This window comes from Neomonachus schauinslandi, chromosome 1 (genome assembly GCF_002201575.2).
Source record: "Neomonachus schauinslandi chromosome 1, ASM220157v2, whole genome shotgun sequence".
NCBI lineage: Eukaryota > Metazoa > Chordata > Mammalia > Carnivora > Phocidae > Neomonachus > Neomonachus schauinslandi.
This window is the reverse complement of record NC_058403.1, coordinates 37,635,406-37,656,932: the sequence shown is the minus strand read 5'-3', so window position 1 is coordinate 37,656,932 and position 21,527 is coordinate 37,635,406. Positions and strand designations below refer to the sequence as shown.

At 33.9% G+C, this 21,527-nt stretch overlaps 1 protein-coding gene across 1 annotated transcript in view; it reads right to left on the bottom strand.

Moving 5' to 3' along the window:
• CADM2 (cell adhesion molecule 2) overlaps nucleotides 1-21,527 on the bottom strand; it is a 253,313-nt gene that overhangs the window by 65,080 nt on the left and 166,706 nt on the right. The window contains exon 7 of the mRNA XM_044913865.1: nucleotides 17,134-17,312. Within this exon, the coding sequence (XP_044769800.1) occupies nucleotides 17,134-17,312 (179 nt within the window). The remainder of the gene's footprint in view (nucleotides 1-17,133; nucleotides 17,313-21,527) is intronic.

Sequence of the window (21,527 nt, the reverse complement as noted above, 5' to 3'; positions counted from 1 at the left end):
ACTTAATGGTAGGAAATAAGATGACAGCAATCTTTAGAAACAAACAAATAAAAAAAGAAGCTAATTGTTATTATTATTACTTTGCTTTTCTTTTTCTCACAAATGATGTTAATGTACAGCTTAGAGTCTTGCAATTCTTACCCTGATTAGCTGGTAACGCCTTCTAACAATTTTGCAGTACCTAGGAGTCTTTAACAAGTATTGAGTCAACTAGAATGGAACCCAATATTCTGAAAGGTTTAGGATTTATTTTATTTGGCATACATAGGAGAGGTGATTGAACATAGACTTGAGCCATAATATTCAACCCCTAATCCATGATTAGTAAAAGTTGCTGAAAGTTAACGCTAGATTCCAATACAGAAAACATAATAAAGAGAAAGAAATAACTTAGAATTTTACACCAAAATCTTCCTTTCACTCAAAACTGGCTGAAAATTTGAAGAGTAGCGGAGGAAACACTGAAACAATGTAGCCAGTGTCAAGCTATAGAGCCTCAGTAAGATTCTCAAAAAGTCAAATCTTGTCTCAAGTGGATAGGCATATAATTTACACAGTGAGGAAATGAGAAACAGTTCACAAATTACCTGTAATTACTGTGCTGGGGTTTGATTTCACATGTTTGCCACACAGTCCCTATATAGTCAAAGTGTTTGACAGATTATTTTGCTGTTAAAAGGCTTCCTGTCATTCTCTCAGCTAAAGTTTTTGAGTCACACCAAAAATTTTCTAGTCTTTTACTTCTGATAAATTAGCCCTCCTCAATTCTCAGACTTGAACCTGCTGGATTCTCAACACTGGAGACATCAGAAAACAGTAGGAGCTCGCTCTCTTATCTTGGGTATTGATGTTTACACCTGTTTTTCAACAGGGAAAATGCTTCCTAGACAGTCAAATTAAGAAAACAACCTTCTAAAAACTCAATGGTGGTACGTTAATCACTGGAGAAAATGGTTATTGCCTGGTGTGCGATTACCATGATCATAAAATAGAACTGACTTTAACAACATTATACACTGAATAAATATCATGTATATATGCACGTATACCCCTTATTTACTAATTTTTATAATACTTTTTATTTTCATGGTAAGCTTCCCTAAATGGCTTAGGCAGGCAGCAGGTAAATGCAAGATATTTTCTAAATTAAAAAAACATGAGTAATCTTAATTTTCATGCATACCTAAAATAGAAAATAATACATTCTTCGTCGGCTAGTAAAATCCTTTGCTCATTAGGATCTCAAAATATATGTATTTAATTTATGCAGAGGGAAATGACTTACAAGGCTATCAAACACAAGAACATATAATGATATCAGCCCTTTAAAACTCCATGTAAAGAAACTAATACCACCAAACACAGCACAGATGATAAAATCTTAGGTTATTTGCTATCAGACAGTGAGTTAAAATAAGATCCCATTAGATCTAAAAAGCAGCCTTTCAAAATCAGCTAATACCATTCAATTCCTAAGAACTGGAATACAAATAACAGGTTTTGGTGGTGTTTGTTCATTTTTTAAGTTAGCCAAAAAAACATTATGTGGACTTTTTTTTTATTCCATATCAACAAAAATGAGTAATAATAAATCCTGATTTGTTTTGGAGACAGTCTATATATTTTCAGGTACTATGAATATTTTTGTATAAACCAAACAATATCTTTATTTCCTATAACTGTGAAAATGCATGAAATTTAGGGCTTTTCCTAGACTAATAATTAATGAACCAAAAAAAGAAAAAAAACAACCCAATAGTTTTAATAATTGTTAATCCACTTTAAGAGAACTGCCCTAGAGTCTTTTAAAGTGTCCAGACAGATAACACTACAAATCATTATTGGCTCATATTCTGACTCCTGCTTTATCAGCCCATCATTCTCCCTCATCCTTTCCTTTTGACTTCATATGTACCTAAAGACAAACCTGCTGAAAGAAATTTGATGGAAAACACTTTGGTCCAATGACAATTGGGCCAAGAAAAGTATCTGTCGAATAAGAAATATCTCCCAGTCACTGTTACATTTTTAATCACTACTAACTTTATTTCATCCTGTGTTCTGAAACATTTTAAACATTTTCATTTATCCTTTTTACAGTACATTCTTGTTTATCCAATTATTTCTGCTCTATTGTAAAAGAGCAAAATTTGGAATAATCTAAATACTGAACACCAGAAGAGTAATCAGAATCAACCGAAATTCAGCAACACAGGATCAGTTGGAATTCGCTGGAATTCTCAGGAAGATCAAAAAAATTGTATGATACTTCTCTCTTCTACCTAAACTTTCTGTCTGCTCTGATTTTATTGACGTCAGTCTCCACACTTGACAATTAATCCTTGAAGGGAAGAACTCTGCCTATTTTTGTTAGGATCGTAGCACAATTTAGAAGGTGTATAAATACTAAATGAATTTGTTCATAGCATAATAAATATATAACATATTTTAGGGGATCTAAAAAAGTCCATTTTTTTGACAGGGTCATCTAGTTAATATAAAACTAAAAGATAATTTTTTTACTTTTTTTTATGTAAACTCTACCTCTAACGTGGGACTTGAACTCACGACCCCCAAGATCAAGAGTCACATGCTCTACCAACTGAGCCAGCCAGGTGCCCCAAAAGATAAATTTTTAAGACCACAACTTACAGCTTCTTCCTTCCATAAATATCCTTGCTAACAAAATGAATTATTGCCCACCTTTCCTGCTACTTTGAAAGCAGTATGAGCCTGACCCGAGATTCATGTCCTCCATGCCTCCTTATGAACTCTCTTCATTTTCACCTAATTCAAGACTTTCAGAGAAAGGGTAACAGGCCAGGAGGTCTCATTAAGTAGATCCTATTGTGATCAGTAATAAGAGATCACAACAAATTTATGAACTGTCTATATTATTATCCCCACTTAATGGATGAAAGAACTTTGAGATAGAACTTCCTTGTCTCTAAATTTAAATATATATGCATATATGTGTATATTAGAGTACAGAGAGAATATTTTATTTCATATGAGTATAATGGAGAGGTTTTTGGAACACTTCCACCTCAAGATCATTTATTTTAGCTGCCTGACTGCAACTCTTGTTAAAGCAGAAATTAGAAAGAGAATCTGAGCTGCCTTTCTAAGTCCAAACACTCAGATCTGATTTTCACTCCTGTAACCGATTGGCAACAGTTAGCATCATTTCCCAATTGTTTAAAAGGTCTGGTTTGGTGCATTCTCTTTCGACCTTTTATTTAGATATTGATAGTGAAAATGGAGCTCCATTTTCAAAAGGAAACATGACATTAGAAACACTAGTACCTATCATTTGTCTCATTTTTGAGGTATCTAGAATTCTGTACATTTTTAAAACCATTATACTGTTAATACAAAGTACTCAATCAAATATAGTACAGGATAGAAAATGCAGGTCATTTTTTCCCCTTCCAAGACATATCCATTTATTTTTTTAAGAATAAAAATACACTAATCCACATGCAGAAGAATTATACACATGCACACACACATAATAAAAATAACTGAATCCTGATTTAACATTAATTTACTGTTCATAAAGCAAGATAATCTGCAGTCATATTAACATTATATGTAATTTGCTGAATATGACTTGTTGATTTTAGAAGATCTTAATACATGCCTTACATTTTAATATCATATGATTAAAGGATGTCTGAACATGAATGCTAAGGAACTATAAATTTAAAAAATAGAGAAATGAATGGTTTGTGACATAATTTATGAATATCAAAATTCAGAAATGATAACTATATAGTAAGTTAATCAATTAACTACATGGCATTTCATCTCTGATTTCTACAATACAAAAGATGGCGTCAATTTTTTTATTGCTATTTTCCCTGGAGAATATCTTATTTGAATCAAATAATACTGAATTTGCCTGAAAAAAAAAGTAGTTACAAATAAAATGTTCAGAATTTACAATTTGCAAAAGAAATTAACTTTATTATATATTTCCTAGATGTTAAGGCATAAAGAATGAAGAGTAAGTAATTGATAAAATACGTAGTGGATAAAAATGGTATTTGGGGAAATGAACAAAGTAAAAATAATCTGATTTATTTGTCTAGATAGATGTATACATAACAAAGTCAAGGATTTGTTGAAAGGAAAAATAGTGAGCATTTTTGATAGGAAACTGAGAAAAGTAAAGGTTCTAAGACATGAAAATATTTGCTTATAGTTTTACCTACACATAAGACGTGAATTACAATAAATTACACTTCTCATTTCAGTTGTAACATATATACTATTTTCCTATAAAAGGAAAATTCAGGAGTATTTCAATAATGTCAGACAGAACTCCAAATTTAGTCAATTGTACAATTGCATATTAGTGCAGACAAAGTCTAAGTAGGCAGCCAAGAGTTCTTCATGTGAGTGGATGCTGGGTTACAAATAAATGCAGTAGAAATAGTGTGGGTTACTTCTGTAAGGACCTACTCACTTGCAGAAGCACAATTTCAGCTCCCACAACAAATTTGTTGAATCAGGAAACTGAAATCCATGTCCAGGGACCATGGCTAAACTTTGTTATGACTAATTCATCAGTCCATCATCTCTCCTGATCAACCTGCTTGATTCTGCCACGAAGAACTCAAAACTGCCTCCACCATTGTTGTTAGGCACCGCATTGGAACAAGAGGGGCTAGAGTTCCAAAGAGCATATATGCCTGGCTTCTTTTCTTTATTTTTCCTAGTGCCTGGTTAACATAAGCAAAGAAGCCAAAGTCTAGCACACAAGAAGACATGTGCCCCTGACACAAGTCTTTTCCCAAAATTCTAGACTTCTTGCTATTCTTCTCTTTGCTGCCATGTTCTCAGAGACATGGCCTGTTTCCTGACGTTAATTATTATATTTCTTGTCTTTTAAGTTTAGTTAAATATGATCTCATCTGTAAAGCATTAACCAACTCTGCAGAGTTAATCTCTTCCTTCAAAGCACCCTCAAGGCACTTAGCACATAATTCTACACATGCTTGTTATATATTACATTACCATTTTATTTATATATCTATCTCTCCAATTAACTTCAGGCTCAGTAGTTATAAGTCAACATGTCTTAGTCTTTTAAAATATTATTTTGCTGGTGGGACAAGTTTACTCTGACTCAATGCCCCAGTATTTTCCAATCTCTGTCCCTTTCTTGATGTACCAATAAAATGCTACTCCCAAGTTTCAGCCTGATTTGGATCTGCTCTGTGAAGACTTCCTTAAACAAATGAATATCAACTGATTCCCCTTCTTTCTGAATATCCACCTTTTTTTTTTTTTTTGAGTTTATGTACTGCTTCCCTCACTTTCTTGCAATAGCCCCATGCCAACAATGCTTTACCTTCGTGGCCGACCATTATGGGCACAGCCAGAGTTACAGGCCTCTAACTAGCTCCATGTCCGTATTTCTCTCTCCCAGTTGAGAATAAAATACATGTGTGATGCTATGTTAAGATTTTTTAAATTTCTCTGATTTACATAATCAATTAATACATTCTATTATTCTAACTCTTATTAACAATAAAGTACTTAGTACCCATAATATATACCAAAGCTTTTCACGAAATTGGTGGTTGAAAACAGGGAGGCTATAACATTTATTTGGCACTAACACGCATTGCTTGTATTTTATGTTCTTCACAAGCCAACAAGATGATAAGATAACAAAGAGAACAGAATAATGATACACTTCTGTGCTTCCTACAGGTACCTAGTTCTATGCTTTGAATTTGACTGGGACTTTATAAATAATGCTCTTACCGGTGGTAATGACAATGACGTCAGTAGATAGGGAATAGTATCATTTTTAATAACATGAATCAGTAATTGAGCCTATTCATGGTTAATTTGTGCAAAAAAAAAAAATCTCCCCTCCTTCCTATTACCATGTCTGAGATGTTTTTTTAGAAATTTCTGCTAAGAGTCTTCAAGTCTAAATGATTATTTAAAAAATTAAAATGCAGCACACTGAAGAATCTTATATTCTGAATGTGGGTTTTCAATGTTTTTAAAAGTGTTAGAGCTCTAAATCATATCCAATTCAAATAATAGAAAAGTGCCCTTTTTAATCACATCCTAATGAAGGAATTAAAAAAAAATGCAACCACATTTTGTTACTGGAGCTTATTAGAGCACAGCAGATCCTGTATAACCTTGTTAAAATGAAATCAGGTTCCAACAAGCACTGTATACAATAAATTGAAGAAAGGTGTAGCACCTATTTTCCAACAACGCGCTTTTCAGGTTAAAGGTATGTTCTGTTCTCTACAAATGCAGTGCACAATAATTTCTAACTTGTCAACCTGTTTTGTTTTCTGGCAGTTTCTCTTTTTAAAAACAGCATTCTGGCCCATTCAGAATGGATTTTCTAAGCAAAATTAAGTCTAAAGAGTCCCAGAAGCCCAAGCTGCTTGTTTCTCTCCAAGGACTAGTGTTCAATAGGGAGAGAAATTGCTACCATTTAGTCTGGACTCCATATGTCTACTTTCTTTCTGCTTTATGTCACTAACTCCCCAGGGTGGTCCAAGGGTAATCAAGAGTGAGTCCAAACCAAGGATTATTAGTGGAGATACAGACGGGTCAGAACTCATATATTAGAAGTATTAAGGTAAGAAGTGTCTTTTTGAAAGAAGCTATTCACATTTCCTAACCTTAAGAAATAATAGGGCATCCTTAACCTTCTTACTGATAATTGCACTGCCATTGGAAGCAATTGTAAGAGGAAAAATGTACTGTATTGGCGTTTTTACCTGTGCAGAGAAGGACGTTTATCTGTTCCCATTATGTTCAGCTACATGTAGCAGCCTATTTGGATTATAGCATAAGAACAGATAACAGCACCAAGGCTCTTACTTAAATGACAACCACCAGGCTGACAAGGCCTCAACTTGCCGGTGCATGCTTCCTCCTCAAGAGCCATATGGTAACCTCATCTGCTTCATAAAAAGGAACCCTTCTCAAAATTAGATTTGAATGAATCCCCTTTTCATCCCTCTGATAGCTTCCACTGGCTTCACATACTAAATGGAATCCTCATGCAATAATAATTAAAAAAAAAAGGCTGCTTTTAAAAAATGAAAAGTACTGCAATTTTAAACTGTAGGTGGTAACCAACAGTTCCATGTAATTACAAGGAAAGTTTATGAATAAAATCAGCCTGTTGTTTGGAAAAAAATGGATGCATTTTTTTCTTTTAAAATATCCCTTCACATTCCAAACTGACAAAAGTGAAGTAAAATTTAAAGTAGGAAGAAGAAATCCTTCCAAGTGGAGGATCCTACATTATTTAAGCTCCACCTACTTCAATGTGATGAGCTCTTTCTTAAAAGTACTTTGCCAGAAAGTAAATCAGATGATATGGTCAAATACTTTAAGTTCTGTGAGGATAAAAGTTTTGTTTGGGAGAATAGTTCTGTCACTGGTTAAAGAAAAACTCAAAGCAAATATGAATACACGTAGGAGACACGTGATCTAGTAGAAAAGTACTGATTGAGAAATCCAGATACTGACCCACATCCCTAATGTTCAGAGTTCTCACACAAAGCAAGGTCTTTCCTAACCTTACAACAGATTATTAAATCAACTGGTTCTCCCCTGGGATTTAGTTATACAAACTGATAACCTTCCCCAAGTTATTGACATTTAAAATATGCTCTCAGTAAGAAAGTGAATATTTTACCAAAGTAAAACATTTCTAACCATGGAACTTCATATTCTCCTGAATATGTCTCTTGGAATATTCCAAATAATGAAGGGACCCTGAAAACATCTCTGAAGTTGCATCATGGTGAAGCACAGGAGTGAAAACTTTTCACTTTTTAATTTTTACTAAGAAGTCGAGGCATAATAGGGAGTGTTTATTTATCTCTTACAGGATCAGCAGTGCTTGGCCAAGCACTTGTATATAGTAGATTCTTAAGAAAGATTTCCTGAAATAATGAAATATTAGGTAGTATAGCATTGTGATATGATTTTCAGAAAAAAATATATATTTGGCCAGAAATAAATATTATCTTTATAAGTGATGTTATAGACTTCCAAAGAACAAATTCAATTTTTAGTAAGCAATAATCACAGAATTTTGAAAAAAAAATTAGACGTGTGAAGTCAATTGCATAAATCTTCTAATTTCGAGGGTTGCTTTTTTTCTTTCATTTTTTTTTTAAATTTAAATTCAATTAGCCAACATATAATACATCATTAGTTTCTGATGTAGTGTTCAATGATTCATCAGTTGTGTATAACACCCAGTGCTCATCACATCATATGCCCTCCTTAATGCCCATCACCCAGTTACCCCATCCTCCCACCCACTTCCCTCCAGCAACCCTCAGTTTGTTTCCCAGAGTCAAGAGCCTCTCATGGTTTTTCTCCCTCTCTGATTTCTTCCTATTCAGTGTTCCCTCCCTTCCCCTATGATCCTCTGCACTATTTCTTATATACAATATATGGTTTCAGTTATATGTGGAATTTCTAGGATTTCTATTGAAGATATTAATTCTTCTATACACAGTTGTCCATTTTGTGCACTGCTTAACTGTATAAGGCACCATTTACATACGGAGTGCCAAATAAATATATCTCATTTCTTTACCAAATATGAGATGAAACCCAAAGGTCTTGACCTTGGTGACCAAAGATTGAATATCAGTTTCCCTAATTTTGCTCAGAAGGGCAGTATACACACAGACACACACATATATGAATATATGTGGATATGAGTGTTTATGTATGTATGTACGTATATACATATATATTATTTTACTAAAGTTTATTCTGCTGAAAAGAGAGGGAGAGAGAGACAACGACAGAGATATACTAAGTTCTAAGAGCTAGAGATACAGAGATGAATGAGACTCATAAGATCTCTGCTTTCAAGAAAATCATAATCTCCTGGGTGGATACAGAATATATTCACATGTACAGATACATACATATAATATACACATATAAACATAAATGCATACATATATGTATATATACACATTTATAAAATCACATATACAAATATACAACTAAAATACCAAATAATGATAAATGACTTGCAGAGAATTAAAATTAAGTGATGCATGATTGGGGCCATTTTAGATTGGAGTGGACAAAAATGGTCTCTCTCAGAAGATTCATTTAAACAAGATGTGAATGATAAGAAATCATTCTTGCAAATACCCGCATTCGTGACAGAACACCTTGTACTTCCTGGACAAGCATTCTGGACAGAGGCAAGCTTCCTAAAGAGAGAATGGGCTTGATGTCTTAGAGGAGTTGAAGGAGGACCAGGGAAACAGACGTGGTTGGGTAGAGACTGGTGAGATGTCACAAATGCAGGTAGTGGCATATCATGCAGGGTTAGTAAACGAGGCTAATTGGATTTGGGTTTTACGCTAAGTGTGATGAAATGCCTTTGGAAAAATTTAAATAGGGGAAAGATATGAAGGAATATGTATTTAAAACATTTATATACTACAGCTGTGTGGGAAAGAGATCATAGACATGGAAGTCTCTCTAGTCTAGGCTAGAGAGAATAAAGGAGAGAAGTGCACATACTGAACACACGGTTTAGAAAAAGTGTCAACAGAACTTACTGATGAATTGGAGATAAAGGTAAAGAGGAGTTAGGACAGTTCTTAGATTCTGCAATAAGCACATGATGTGCTGTTACAATGTTAGTAAAAGCTACAGTGTTGAGAAGCTACAAAGTGCGGTTTATGAAAGATCTGTATCTTCTAGTTGGGTGTGCCATTATTTCTATAAACAAATGCCTAAATTCCCCCCCCCATGGACTTGAATATTGCTTCAATTCTCTAACAAGTGAGCCAATTAATGCTCATACGTTTGAGTAGAAGAGCTTTATACATCCTTGTAAAGCTACGACCTAGCCTTATTCCCATATAAAAAATCTAGAAAGACTGAGTGTCATGGATTCTTTTTTTCTGTTTACCTTACTGCAACTGATAGAAAAGATTATGTATAAATAGCACAAGAAAAGATAGCTAAGGTGCTAAAATTGTTGGGTGTTGGACTCTTCTCCATCCAGGCAGGAATGAGGGTTTTCCCCATGGACGGTTTAGCCCGTGCTCCATGGAGGTACCATAGAAACATTTACTTCACAGTGGCATCTTAGAACAAAATATTTACTCTGAATGGTAAAACCTTAATTTAGCCAATTCACGCTCATCTTAAAACAAAGAGATGGAATTATAACTCAACTCTGTATTCAGTATGCCTGCTCATATGCAACTTTTTAAATGTTTTATAACGAAACAGTGCTTCTGACTCCACTATCTGATCCCTTTCCCCTTTTCTCTGCAGAGTTCAAGAGCACATTCGTCCAGTCAGAGAGGTATGCCTTTCCCACAGGCATCACAGCTCTCCCTATTTAATTCATGTCCAGAAATGATATGCTTTATCTCAGCGATTAAAGTAGGTACAGTTTTAAGAATCGTCCAACTAGTTTACTGTCTGCAAACTCTCCACCACAGATGAGAGCAGCAACCATAGGGCTCTTCCACTAGCGCATTGTTTGTTGCTCCATATGGATGTCTTTTCTCTCCTTTTCTTCCTTCCCTGTGTATTTTCCTATCTATGCTTCTAAAGAAAGCTTCTCCAAAGGAAAAATGCTCATTATGAGTACATAGAATTAATTTACCAACTGGTAGGTCTGTTTCCATGTGAGGGAACAGATTTTAGCTGAATCTCTTTTTAATGTTTACTAGGTTGTGCATCTGTCCATAATCCAGGCTTCTCTTTCTCACTGCCCACCCACCCATATGAGCCCAAAGATTCACTCTTTTGGTTCCACAGTGATCTGTATCACCTTGCCTAACATTACAACTAAGAGGGAAAAAAAAATCATGTAGCCTCTCATTGTTTCTAAACGTTTCATTGCTACATAAATGTAATAGGAAATGTACACGTTACTGCCAACTTTTTAGTCTAGCTACATATTCACTAGGAAGCATTGAAGTGCATTTTGCCTTTTCATGTGATGAGCCTTCTCAATAGTTTTCAAATCATTGATAATCATGACATGAATATGTGTAACATATACTGCAAGACTAGAAATATATGTATTATAATTGTATTTGCTCAGTTCTATGGTAAGATAAGTTTAAAAATAAGTTTAGCATATTAGTTCATGATATTCCCAATCTGTTTCATAATTATTACCCCATTCACCTGTACATGCATTAATTATTTTGCTAAATTTAGGATCAGGTACCAATAACCCTAAAGTAACTGAATTTATATCCTACACTCTAGTGAAATATTTGAAGGAGATGTTTGCTTAAGTGAAAGTCCACCCTCCATGACTCAATTTGCCTCTCTCTCACAGTAAACAAATCAAGTGAAAGGGAAAATCAGCACTGAAGATTGAAAGCGAGTCTGCACGTATGTATAGTCTCTGAAAAAGATGTATGTCTAAATGTGCAACAAAGTTAGGTGCTTGGCTTGATGCAGAAGTCTGCAATATCTGTGTGTATGCCCATCTCTCTGAGTATTTTTGATATTTATTATTTACAATAAAAGCCGAGTGAAATGAAAATAGTAGTTGTATTGATTTTTAAAAGCTGAAAAGGCATATTTAATAGCCTGATACCTTTCACTAGACTAAAATACACAGGTATTTCTAGCAGTAATATTCCCTCTTACTATTAAAAATCTGAAACACTCTTTTTATAATGGTTCTTATTAACTAACAATAAAATGTGATGGATCCTATATATATATTGTGTGTGTGTGTGTGTGTGTGTGTGTGTTTGTGTTACTTCTGAGGTAAATTATCCTGGAAACATAAAAAAAAAAGCAATATCATATTTTTCATCAGTATTCATTTCAATAGATACATGATCAAACAAATAAAACAAACCATAACTGTCAAGTGATATTTTAGAGATATCAAGTCAGTGACTGTCAGGAACATAAAGAACCTTTTTATTGTTTTTTACTTTCTACTATGATAATACTAGTTATGGAGAATTTTACTCATTTTTATGTCATTAAGATAACATTTGCTAGAAAAGCAAAATATGTACACATAAAAGTAAAAATATGCTAGGGTATGTAGTGGGTAATTTTATTTAAAACTAGAAAAGTTAAGATAATGAACAAGTAATGAAGTGTTACAAAAGCTTATTCACATAAGTAGAAAAACAGTGAAGTAAAGGAATATTATAGCAGTGGCAAAAGAATTTTAAATTGCATATAAGGGTTATTATGGTAACAGGAAGAATATGTTTGAAGAGAGATAGGAAATGTCATGCAAACCTTTCTAGAAGAGTGCATCTCTACTCTGTTATGACCATCTGAGACAACCCTGAGTCTGGTTCTGAGTGGAGTGGGTTCTCCACTGAAATTCTCATCGGACTCTCTGGAACTCTCTCCTACGATCTGGACCTGACACAGTTAGTGCCACTACTGATGGAAGAAAAAATATGCTACTCATTTCTTCTACTTGTATTGCTGTATTTCTTCCCAAATCCTGAGGAGGGTTTTGAGCGTGCAGGTGATACTAAGGAGTCCCAGCATCTCTGTTCTACTTCTATTTGTATTTTGAGGAGTGGTTACACATTTCTCTAGGATGAGTATGAAGGCAGGTAAAAGGCACTGGGAGTGCGGAGAAAGAAAAAAATTTAAGATTTGGAGGAAATGTACTGATTTGTGTTTCTCACTCTCCTATTCTTTCTCAAAACTTCCCAGGTGCTATATGTTTCTGACACTTTCAAAAGAACATATATTTTGCACCAGTTGATGACAAATAAATATTAGAACGTGTGTTGCTTCTATCCACAAAATAAGATTAGCCTAAGGTCATCTATAATTCTCTGCAGCTATTCCTTGTGTGATGGAAAGGAATCTGCTATGTTCCCTATACTGGAAGACGTGTATCTGGGAAGTCTTTGCTTGGAGAGAAGATATTTTATCTTCAAACCCTCTGAACTTGATGCTACATTAGAGAAATAAGAAAAATTATAATTTTTAAAGTTTTTAAAAGATTTTATTATTTATTTATTTATTTATTTATTTATTTATTTATTTATTTATTTATTTATTTATTTAACAGAGAGAGAGATAGCGAGAGAGGGAAAACAAGCAGGGGGAGTGGGAGAGGGAGAAGTAGCTCCCTGTTGAGCAGGGAGCCTGATGTGGGCCTTGATCCCAGGACCCTGGGATCATGACCTGAGCTGAAGACAGACATTTAACGACTGAGCCACCCAGGCACTCTGAGTAATTATAACTTTTATCCTGTACTCTCTATGTAACTAATTTGCCATACTATTAAGTTTTTAAGATATCCTCTGTTGCATAGTTAGCAAGAATTTACAATTGTCTCATTCTTTAATAGACATAACTTAATTTATGCTCTGAGTACCATTCAGGGAAGACTCTGGTCACTAAATTGTATGCAACTCTTGGGTAAGGTTTTCACCAGAGATTGAGATTGGATTGAGATTTCCTTTGGTATCTTAAGGCTACTAGTAATATAATAATAATAATAATAATAATTTGATTTACTGCACATGTATGCACTTGGCACTGTGATGGCTACTTCCATTTATGATGTATACCATTTGTCTTTGAACAATTCAGAAGTGCTGTGTTATTATTTTTTTTTTTTAATTATTGACACTTGGATCACACTCTCAAAGACTCCGAACAGCTACAGGATTGTATGTCCATCCTCCTCTAGTTCTTTTATTTTGGTATTATAACTACTTGAATGCTTACCTTATCTTCCATGTTAAATTTTAAACTTGAGTTCTATTCACCTTTGCTCCTATAGTGCTTTAGTATTTGGTAGTTAAGTGCTAAATATTTATTTGTTGAATGAATGAATTTTTCTCTTGGTCTGAGTTCTCCAAATAATAAAACAGCAATGGAATAGTATGTTTAAACACCATTAACATGGAAATAATCAGCCCTTCTAAAAAAATAAATAGCATGATAGGAATGAAAATATGAGAATGACTTCAATATTTTTATGCAGAGGCAAAAAAATGGGAGACAAACCATGAAAGACTCTTAACTCTAGGAAACAAACTGAGGGTTGCTGGAGGGGAGTTGGGTGGGGGATGGGGTAACTAGGTGACAGGCATTAAGGAGGGCTCGTGATGTGATGAGCACTGGGTGTTATATGCAAGTGATGAATAACTGAACTCTACATCTGAAACTAATGATGTACTATATGTTGGCTAATTGAATTTAAATTTAAAAAAAAACATTCTGCTCACATGGATTAATAGTATATATATAACTAAGTCTACCAATTCAACAGATAAATTTTTCCATTTCTGAGCTTGTTAATGAAAAATGCCACTTTCTTTTCTGATAGAACTTGCACAGCACAAATATTTCATAAGTATAATATTTTACCCTACAAGTATTTGTATGCTAAATTTTGTTAGACCTTTCACTGCAGGTGAATTTTAGACTGGCAGTTTCAAATTACCATCTGTAGTTCTAAAGCTGAAATTTGTAAATGTGTAATTAGGAGGGGGGAGAAAAACTCTCCAGTGTCCACAACACATAATGTCAGTGCTGTTAACAATTAAATGTGATAACACTTAAATAATGTACTTCCATTGACACCCAAAGAATAAAATCTAACCATTTAGGATGGCATCTAGATAGCAGATGATTTCACAGGAAAGTGCTCAGACCTCCATCAAGTTAAGAATCAATAGAACGTAGGCAACTGTGGTAGGGCCAAAGACAGAGTCTCAGCTCAGGAAAGGCCCTTCTGTGCTAGAGCTATATTAAATTATCACAGCTAATGTAAAATCAACCTTGGTGTAAAAGATAAAAGGGTAAAGTTCTCACAAATGATCACTTATCACTCCATTCCAAAATGCATACAGCATTCATTATAGATCGAAATGCCACTCAAATTTCATCATTTAGTAGGGTTTTGAAACAGCCAAACCATTAACAGAAGAGAGTAGCTTTTTATATTTATACAACCAGTGACTAATGAAACATTATACCCTGTGTGCAAAGGGGAAAAAAAACCTTTATTTTGTAATGAACCCAATTGGAGCCCTTTTTAGACACAGTGTAATATGGTTTCACTGTTTCATTGAGCCTCTCATTACTTGTGTCAATAATCCTAGGTAAACTACTGTTGAACTTCACAGCATTTATCTAGCAGCATGAATAACATTAATCTATGGGGTGCTTTTGATGAGTTGTAGTTCAAAAAGCAAAGCCAAAAATGACTTCTTACAAAGTGGTTAGAGAAGTATTTATTAGAAATATGTCAACTGCCAAATACCTAAAGGTAGCTTGGCTATTTAGGAAATCATGCTGTTGGCTAGCTTGCAAACACTGGGAAAACATAGGCATTTGCTCCACTTGAATTACTTAAAAAAAAAAAAAAAAAAAATGGCATACATTTCATCTAAAGTACGTTATTTTTTCTATCACTTCCCTTCTAATTCTTTATATTTTTATGTCACATTGCTTTCGATACAATGTGACATGCTAGATAAAATGTCCCCAGTTTCCCCCCAACTGTTAGTGAGAAGCACTTGGAAAGCTCAGAGCGAATCAGACTTCACTTCTATGACTGCATGATGACACACACAGGTCAGCATGAACTGAAATCTACTCCTGGGTCCTGCTCCAAGGATCTAACTTATCTTCTTGGCATGCCCAGGACTTGTTAGACCCTCTCTGGCAGGAAGCCTGGCAGGGAGTGTCTACAGGCTTTTAACACATTTAGTTCCAATTTATGAATTTAACTGGATTAGGCTGATCTTTTCTAAAAGTTGTAATCTGCACAGTTCATAGGATGCTAGAAATTAATCTCTCAGCTCTATCTTCAAGGAGTTTATATGTGGGCAGTCTATTTACTGCAAGCCTTCATTTGCCTTCAACAGTAAAGTGGTGTTAAGAATTGAGAGACTGCATACACGAAAGTAATTTGAGAATAGGAAAGCTGTGTATTGATTTAATATATTCTTTTTCTCCAATTTTGTCCTGTATCATAACAAAATAAATACCTGAGGAAAAAACACAAACTGTATTAATTTTTTTCCCTAAAATAAAATCTCTTCACAAAGAATTAGACTTTACCCAACCCCCCCCCAAATTCTTTTTTGGAAAGGTACAGAACTAATTCATGCTTCTTATCACATTTTATAATTAGATTCATGGGAAAGACATCAACTATACTCTCTTCACGATTTTTAAGATACACTGGATTTATTACAGCATCATGTTTTATACAGCACTCATTCAGAATACTGTAATATTGTGTAAACATAATACGAGTCTTAGAAAAGGTTTTCATGGTGAAATATGAGGAATATCTTACATTCTCTAATGCTTCTTTTTCTTGGAAATTCGCAATATACCCTGGCATATTTAATAAACTCTGAGAAGTCTTGCAGTAAAGAAACTTGCCTAATTTTTTTATTGCATTATTTATCAATCTCATAAAAGTTCATCTCTATCTAACAATATATTAAAGCTATAACATGAGCAACAATTGTGGCTTTTGGAGGTTTGGAAAAAACAGAGATTGTCTCAGTCTTAGGTACTGTTATTTATTTATTTATTTATTTTGCCATTTTTGTTATATTTACTCCAATTGTGAGATTAGTGCAGTGAAGAAAAAATGTCTGTGACTGTTTAAAATCATTGTTCATAAGAAATTAATGAAGTTATTAATATTGTACACCTGCCTTTGCTGCATCTCAGTAACATGCTATCATTCTTTGTGAAGCCAGTTATAGTGATAATAAAGTATATTTTTATGATATTACAACCAAAACTAATTTAAGGTAAATATAGCTTTCATGATTGTGATTTATAACTAAAAGCATTGATTTGCAAAATTTAAAGAAAACCATTATTATTTACTAGTCACTACCAACACACATATATTTGTAATAAAGAAAACCTTTTACAAAAATAATTTTTATTTTTAGTGTATGTTATAACTTTATTTTATTAGTTTGACTTGGAACATAGTAATTGTGAATCTTTTATGAAAAGTCCTTCTGAAAGAAAAAGAAAACCTGTTTAAAATGTTGTTTATTATTCTAAAGATAAATTTAAAATTTTTCAGGTCATTTATTTTTCCACATATAATGATGTCAAAAAAGTACTCACCGTGTACAATGAGAACATACTCTGCGCTGCTTTGGCCAATGGTGTTTGTGGCTTCACATCGATATGTACCATTATCCGTTTTGTTCAGGAAAAGAATGTTTAGCTCCCTACCACTCACAACCATTCGGTCAGGATCTGGCAATTCTCCACCGTCCTTTGTCCACAAAACAGGTTCTGGCCTATTGGATTTAAAGCACATAGATAGGAAAAATAAGAAAGTTTTCATATTATGTGAAGTAAATAAATCAAGCAATATATAAATATTTAGCAATCATTTGCTAAATAATATTTAATAATAATCAATAATCAAATGATTGCTAAATATTTATATATTGATTGCTAATGTCTATAAGGTACCAACAACCACCATGCTTTCACTCAGGAGATTTGGAGATATTGCAAATATAATTTAATTTCATTCTGCTTAACTAAACAGACATGTATTAAGGAAGTAATTTGCTGAGTCATTATAGCAGTCCTCTGGCCTTGATCCTGATGCGAATTGCTCATACCTGCTATTTCTAGAGGATGGCTTTGGGGCTACTGGAGTAGCCTTTTATAGAAGTACTTGGAATTATACCTTTGCACTGTGACAGTTTTGCCTGAACCCATCTGAAGCTTTTGCCCCTCACCTTTCCTGCTTTTCTCACCCCCTACAGGTTTTTCCTTAAAGTTCTCTCTTTTAGTCTCCTAGTTTTATTGAGACACAATTGACAACTAACGCTGCAGTGTACAACAGAATGAGTTGATAAATGTATATATTGCAAAATAATTATCACAGTAGCTTTAGTTAACATCCATCACCTCACATAGTTATATATTTTTTCTTGTGATGAAAATGTTTACGATCTGCTCTCTTAGCAACACTAAAATAAACAATACAATATTGTTATTTATAGTCAGCATGCTGTACATTACATCCCCAGAACTTACTTATCTTGTAACTTGTAATCTGTACTACATTCACCCATTTCTCCCACTACCCTACCCCCTGTATCTGGACACTTTCACTCGACATTATATTGGAAGTCTTAGCCAGAGCGATTAAACAGGAAAAAAATAAAAGGCATCCAAATAGGAAAGGAAGAAGTAAAATTGCCTGTATTTGCAGATGACATAATATTAAGAAAACCCTAAAGACCTCACCAAATAACTGTTAAAAATAATAAATGAATTTAGTAAAGTTTCAGGATAAAAAATCAATATACAAAATCAATTATATTTCTATACATTAACAATGAACTATTAGAAAGAAATTAAGAAAACAGTCCCATTTACAATTGCACCAAAAAGAATAAAATATTTAGGAAAAATTTAAGAAGATGAAAACCCATACACTAAAAACTATGACATTGATGAAAAAAATTAAAGAGAACACATACATACTCATTGATTGGAAAAATTAATATTAAATGTCCATACTAGCAAAGTGATTTACACATTCAAAGCAATCCCTATCAAAATTGCAATGGCATCTTTAACAGAAATAGAACAATCCTAAAATTTTTATGGAACCATGATAAACCCTGAACAGGAAAGCAATCTTAAGAAACAAGAAAAAAGCTAGAGGCATCACATTTCCTGCTTTCAAACTATATTACAAAGCTATAGTCATTAAAATATGATATTGGTATAAATACAAACATATAGGTCAATGGAACAAAGTAGAGGGCCCAGAAATAAACACATACATATATAGCCAATTAATTTTTTATAAAGGTGGCAAGAATATACAATGGAGAAAGGACAGTCTCTTCAATAAGTGCTGGGTACACCAGACAGCCACATGCAAAAGAATGAAACTGGATCCTGAATCTCTATCTTACACAAAAATCAAATCAAAATGGATTAAAGCTTGAAATTAAGTCCTGAACAACTGGGACTATGTCAAACTAAAAAGCATCTGCACATGTACCCCTATGTCTATAGCAGCATTATCTACAATAGCCAAATTATGGAAACAGCCCAAGTGTCCATTGATTGATGAATGGATAAAGAAGAGGTGGTGTATATATACAATGGAATACTACTCAGCCATAAAAAATAATGAAATCTTGCCATTTGCAATGACATGGATAGAGCTAGAGAGTATTATGCTAAACAAAATAAATCAGTCAGAGGAAGACGGATACCATTTGATTTCACTTATATGTGGAATTTAGAAAACAAAACAAATGAACAAAGGGGAAAAAAAAGAGAGAGGGAAGCAAATCAAGAAATAGACTCAACTATAGAGAATAAATTGATGTTACTAAAGGAGAGGTGGGTGGGGTGATGGATGAAATAGGCAATGGGGAGTAAGGAGTGTACTTGTGTGATGAGCACCCGGTACTGTATGGAAGTATTGAATCACTATACTGTACACCTGAAACTAATATAACATTGAATGTTAAGTAACTAGAATTTATTTTATTTATTTATTTATTTTTAAAGATTTTATTTATTTATTTGACAGAGAGAGACACAGCGAGAGAGAGAGCACAAGCAGGGGGAGTGGGAGAGGGAGAAGCAGGCTTCCCGCGGACCAGGGAGCCCGATGCGGGGCTTGATCCCAGGACCCTGGGATCATGACCTGAGCCGAAGGCAGACGCTTAACGACTGAGCCACCCAGGTGCCCCAAGTAACTAGAATTTAAATAAAAACTTAAAAAATGAGATTATGAAAAAAATAAACAAAATAAAAATAAAATAAAATAAAAATAAATTTAAAAAGCTTCTGCACAGAATGGAAACCATTAACAAAATGAAAAGGCAATTTAAAAAATAGGAGGAAAATATTTCCAAATCTTGTATCTGCTAAATGGGTAAATATCCAAAATTCATAAAGAACTTGTACAACTGAGTAGCAAAAAATAACTTAATTAAAAATTTTGTAATGGAATTGAATAAACATTCTTCCAAAGAAGACTTGCAAGTGGTTAACAATTACATGAAAAAATGTTCAGCATCACTCATCATTGGATAAATGCAAATCAAAACCATAATGTGCTATCACCTCATACCTGTTAGAATGCCTATCATCAAAAAGTCTAGAAATAACAAGTGTTAGGGAAGATGTGGAGAAAAGGGAACCCTTACACAATGTGGGTAGAAATATAAATTGGTGCATCAAGTATGGAAAATAGTATGGATGTTCCTCGGAATATTAAAAATAGAACTACCACCTGATCCACCAATTCCACTTTTGGGTAAATACCCAAAGGAAAAAAAATCGCTATCTCAAAAAAATATCTGTATCCCATGTTCACTGCAGCCTTGTTTATAATAGCCAACACATGGAAAGAAACTAAGTGTTCATCAATAGATGAATGGGTAAAAAATATATATTCCAAATATAATGCAATATTATTCAGCCATCGAAAAAAGGAAAACCTGCTAATTGAGACAACATGGTTGGACCTTGAGGGCATTAGGTTAAGTGAAATAGTGAGACAGAAAAAGACAAATACTGTATGATCATACTTATATGTGGAATCTAAAAAATAAGTTTTATGAACTTACAGAAACTGATAGTTCTCTTTTAATTAAATTCTTGCAAAAAATTCCCATCTCAAAACTTGTTTGTAGGGAAGAAAGGATGAATGAAACATGGACATCTGTCTTCAAACATTTTACATACTTTTGTAATTATAAATTATAGGAATAGCTAATAGTACCTACCACCATGGGTTAATAATGGTAGTTATCCTAGATATGCTACTAATATTTCCTATATTTCTCACAAGAATACTTCTGAAAATATTGTTTTTTTAAATTTTATTTTATTATGTTAATCACCATACATTACATCATTAGTTTTTTATGTAGTGTTCCATGATTCATTGTTGGCATATAACACCCAGTGCTCCATTCAATACATGCCCTCTTTAATCCCCATTACCAGGCTAACGCATCCCCCCAACCTCCTCCCCTCTAGAACCCTCAGTTTGTTTCTGAGTCCATAGTCTCTCATGGTTCATCTCCCCCTCTGATTCCGCCCCTTCATTTTTCCCTTCCTACTATATAGATAATTGTTTTAACATACAATGTATTATTTGTTTCAGAGGTACAGGTCTATGATTCATCAGTCTTACACAATTCACAGTGCTCACCACAGCACATACCCTCCCAAATGTCTATCACCCAGCCTCCCCATCCCTCCCACACCCCACCACCAGCAATCCTCAGTTTGTTTCCTGAGATTAAGAATTCCTCATATCAGTGAGATCATATGATACTTGTCTCTCTCTGATTGATTTATTTTGCTTAGCATAATACCCTCTAGTTCCAACCACGTCGTTGTAAATGGCAAGATTTCATTCCTTTTGATGGCTGCATAATATTCCATTGTGTGTGTGTGTGTGTGTATATATATATATATATATATATATATATATATATATATATATATATATA